This window comes from Gossypium raimondii, chromosome 8, assembly GCF_025698545.1.
Source record: "Gossypium raimondii isolate GPD5lz chromosome 8, ASM2569854v1, whole genome shotgun sequence".
Lineage (NCBI taxonomy): Eukaryota > Viridiplantae > Streptophyta > Magnoliopsida > Malvales > Malvaceae > Gossypium > Gossypium raimondii.
Genome location: NC_068572.1, coordinates 29794405 through 29799318, shown reverse-complemented (window position 1 = coordinate 29799318; position 4914 = coordinate 29794405). Strand labels below are relative to the sequence as shown.

General features: G+C 35.4%; 1 protein-coding gene across 1 annotated transcript; it reads left to right on the top strand.

Moving 5' to 3' along the window:
* The first annotated feature begins 1700 nt into the window (after positions 1-1700).
* Positions 1701-2168, top strand: LOC105793236 (uncharacterized). The gene has a single exon (XM_012622158.1). It carries the CDS (start codon positions 1701-1703, stop codon positions 2166-2168), a length of 468 nt encoding a protein of 155 aa, XP_012477612.1.
* Positions 2169-4914: the final 2746 nt, after the last annotated feature.

Here is a 4914-nt window from a genome sequence, read left to right as displayed (position 1 = left end):
TTAGAAGTTTTTATGGATGACTTCTCGGTGTTTGGCAATACTTTTGAAGGTTTTTTTTAAAACTTAGAGCTAGTTATTTATCAGTGTGAAGAGACTAACCTTATTTTGAATTGGGGAAAATGCCATTTCATGGTTTCTGAAGGCATTATTCTAGGACATAAAATTTCACAGCAAAGGATTGTCGTAGACAAAGCGAAGATTGAGGTTATTATGAAATTGCCACAACCCACAATAGTTAAAGGTATTTAGAGTTTCCTTGGCCATGCAAGATTTTATCGATGATTTATTAAGGATTTTTTGAAGATATCCAAACCCCTGTGTGCATTGTTAGAACATAATAGAACTTTCAAGTTTGATGAGCCTTGTGTGCAAGCATTTGAGGAATTGAAAAAGCAACTGGTAACAGTACCGTTTGGCATAGCACCGGACTGGACATTACCTTTTGAACTTATGTGCGATGCCAGTGATTTTGCTGTAGAAGTAGTGCTTGGGCAAAGGAAGGATAAAGTGTTTCATGCCATCTACTATGCTAGTCAAACGCTAGCAGATACGCAGTTGAACTACACCACTACTGAGAAGGAACTATTAGTTATGGTATTTGCATTTGACAAATTCATATCCTATTTAGTTGGCACCAAAGTTATAGTTTATACGGATCATTCTACGATTAAGTATTTGGTGACCAAGAAAGATACCAAGCCAAGATTAATTCAATGGATATTACTACTACAGGAATTTAATCTAGAAATTTGAGATAGAAAAGGCACAGAGAATCAAGTGGCTGATCACTTGTTGAGACTTGAAGTAGGAAATGAAGACGACAATATTCAACTCATTAAGGAGGATTTTCCAAATGAGCAACTGTTGGTTGCCACGGCATTACCCTGGTATGCCAATATTGTTAATTTCTTAGTAGGTGGATTGTGTCCACCTGATCTCAATAGTCAAAGATGAAGAAAATTTCTCCATGATGCCAAGCAATATTATTGGGATGAGTCATTTTTATTCAAACATTGTGCAGATCAAATAATTCAGAGAGTTGTTCCGGATGATAGGTTTCAGAGTATTTTACACCACTGTCATTCAACACCATATGGAGGACACTTTGGGGGAATGTAGACTACTGCAGAAGTTCTCCAATCTGGCTTTTATTGGCCAATCATGTTTAAAGATGCACATGACTTTTGCCAAGTTTGCAATCATTGTCAACAAACTAGAAACTTATCAAAGAGGTATGAAATGCCATTGTAAAATATTCTAGAAGCTGAATTGTTTGATGTGTGGGGAATCGACTTTATGGGTCTATTTCCACCCTCTTTGGGAAATATATACATACTTGTGGATGTAGATTACGTCTCTGAGTGCGTTGAAGCTGTTGTTCTCCCTATAAATGATGCCAAATCGGTACTAAAGTTCCTGTATAAGAATATTTTCACCAGGTTTGGTACTCTTCATGCTTTGATTAGTGATGAAGGTTCTCATTTTGACTGCTGATTAGTTGCTACTTCATTGAATAGATATGGGGTTAAACACAAAATTTTCACGGCATATCATCCCTAAAAAATGGACAAGTTGAGGTCTCGAATTGATAAATTAAGCATATTTTGGAAAAAGTGGTCAATCCCATCCGCAAAGATTGGTCATCCAGATTGGATGAAGATTTGTGAGCATATCGTACTGCATTCAAGACACCATTGGGAATGTCGCCTTTCAAGCTCGTCTATGGGAACCCTTGCCATTTGCCTATTGAACTTAAATATAAAGCATTTTACGCAATTAAGAAATTGAACATGGATTGGATTAATGCTAGCAATAACCAACTACTGGAGATGAATATGATGGAGGAATTCAGAGCTCAAGCTTTTGAGAATGTCAAACTATACAAAGAAAAGACAAAACGATGGCATGATAAGAAGATTTTGCCACGACAATTTGAACTTGGACAACAAGTGTTGTCGTTCAATTCTAGGCTGAAATTGTTTCCTGACAAACTAAAGTCTCATTGGTCTGGCCCATTTGAGATACTGCATGGTTACCCTCATGGAGCTGTAGAAGTCAAAGATGGCGAGATTGGCTTTAATTTCAAAGTCAATGGCAAACGTTTGAAGCATTATTTGGGAGCTCCCATACTTCATGATAAACATTCCATTGCTTTTCGAACTACGTAGTGTTTTCTTTTGTCTGGTTTTATTTAATTAATTTGCTTTTGCTTTCTTTCCTTTATTGGTTTAATTAATTTTTATTTCTTTCTTTTGTTGCAGGTAGATTTTGGCCCAGGCTTTTTAATAGTTAGCCCACTTAGCATACTTGCAAATTTTTAGCTTAATTTTTATATTATTTTTTTATTTTCCTACCTAATTTTTACTTTACCTTGTCAAGACATAATTTTAGGCTAATGTTACCCCCACGTCACTATTATATTCTCTCTCTTTTTTACCCTAGTCGATTCATTTTCTTTCTCCAATTTATTTTCAGTTTCTTCTTTTTCATCATTTTAGTTTTTCCTTCATAACTATAAATGTCTTAACTTTTTCTTTTTACAGTTACTATTTCTTCTTAAATGGCTCGACTTAAGCCATCTTCATCAACCTGTATGCCTTCAAGAATATTTTTTAGCAAAGCCGCTGAAGAAAAATACAACACAAACACATCAAAGTGACCCTTTTTATGGAAAAAGGTTTTCTTTTTCAAGACGCGACCTTTATGGGATACACTGAAGCAATTTCTTTCGTGGTAGAGAAACATGGAAGGCAACTGTTTTGCCTTCATCCTGACAATGTTCTTACGACAATTGTAAAGGAATTTTATGCCCATTTAGCCTCTCCAGATAATGCTTTCATCTATGTACACGATGATTTGGTGTTATTCGATGAATACTCCATCAACACACAATATGGTTTACCTGAAGGCCTTGATGAACATTCTCAATTTGTAAAGACAATAACAACAGAAGGACTCAATCAAGTTCTTGAGGATTTATGCATGGAAGGGACCAAATGGACAATTTCTAAGAATGACGGCTACACCATCAACCGTGTTTCTTTAAAGCCTTATTGTAGAGTATGGTACCATTTTCTTAAATCTCGCCTTAACCCTTCCACTCATAACTCTACTATTTCAAAGGAATGCACTCTATTATGACTGAAGGAAAGATAAATATTAGAAAAATTATATTTAAAGAAGTTTATCGTTGCGCACAAAAGAATGCAGGCACCCTGAATTTTCCATCTCTCATTACTGCACTTAGTCAACGGGTCAATGTCCCTACCCAAGAAAATGAGGACAAAATCCCTAACAAATGAGCCATCATCAAATGGATTGCCATGAGATTTTCAAGGGAAGCTGTACTTCAACCTCTTTTCCACCTACTGGTACCCATGCCACTCCATCCACATCTCACAATGATTTCTGACAGCAAGTGCTCGGTGCTCTTGAGATGTTGAAACAACAGTTTCGTTTGATGGAGAAGCAACAACTAAGGAAAGCTACTGATATCAGAAGAGCTCAAGAAAAATCACTTTATTTTGGGGCTAGTCAAAAGGAGGGATAATACCATCAAGAAATCTCTTCTAAAAAACTTTACTAGGCTCGTGTCTATATTCCTTACTTTTCCTAAAGAGCTGTTATCGGATCTAGAGGATAAAGTTGAAGCCGCTGTGTTAGACACTAACACACATCCAGCCACTACAGAAAAGAAAAACAAAGATATAGAGGGGGAGAAAGAGAAAATGGAATTGTTGAATATTGACTCAGATAAGGAAGGAGATAACATGAATCAAACTTCTGCACCACAGAAACCTGCTACTGCACCTCAAACCACTGCACTCATATCGGAGCAAGATCGTGAGATTAATCAACTGATTGATGATCTCACAAAATCAGATGATGATGATGAAGAGGTGTCAATCAATCTACTTAAATGGAAGCAGCACTACAAGCACGCTTCTAGGAAATCCACCCGATCCAACTAAAGTAACACAAATCCTTTCCAAGCTTTTGTTTTTACTTTTCATTTGCATTTTTTTTCATTTTTACATGTGTTTTTCATGCATTCATAATTATTTTCATTGCAATTTCTATTCATCTATTTGTTTTTTGCATAAGTGAAATTTCCTGTCTGATCATGCATTGGGGACAATGCATCCTTTAGGTTTGGGGGCGTGTTGCACATACTGCATGCATAAGATATTTTGTTTGAACATTAGATCATTTTGTCATTCATTTTGCCATGACATACAAATGCTAAATGACTTTTAGACCATGAGAAGTATATTGTTATCTATGATGTTCGATGAGGATAATAACTCTTGAAACTGTGAAATTTGTGATAGTTGATTAGGTATGTTTAGCTTAGGATAGTTGTGAGAAAGTTGATGCCTAAAAGTAGAATGACCTAACTATAATTGCAATTAGTCAATAGTAGGTTTCTTTTAATACACTTAGAAGTCTTGAAGTTAAGATCAGTAAATTAGCATTATGTAATAATAAATACCATGGCAAAGCTAAGGGTAAATGAATTAATAAAATAAAATTTAAAAAGACACTATAAAGCACTCCAATGTTTGAAATTGTTGAGTAGGCTAGTAATACTCTGTTTGCTCTATTGTATTATTGATCAAAAAAGCAAGATCAAATAAGAGTGAGTAACAAAATAGTTTGGGGACACTCCACTGTAGTAGTAGGCTGAATAGCTAAAGGGGTAGCTGTTTGCTCCATCCATCTTTTTAGTCAAAAGCCTTAGAGTTTCATGAGTGAATTACATTCAAATTGTGGCATGATGTAATACATAGCAATCTAGTGTATGCTCCATTAAAATTGTCAAGTAAATAAATCAAGTGACAAGATTAATTCCCTAGAAAAAAATTATATACTGTAATGACAGAATGAGTATGTGAAGAAAAACTGAGTTTAGTG

Coding starts and splice junctions, on each gene's coding strand:
- LOC105793236 (XM_012622158.1), top strand. CDS start 1,701: ATGTCGCCTTTCAAGCTCGTCTATGGGAACCCTTGCCATTTGCCTATT.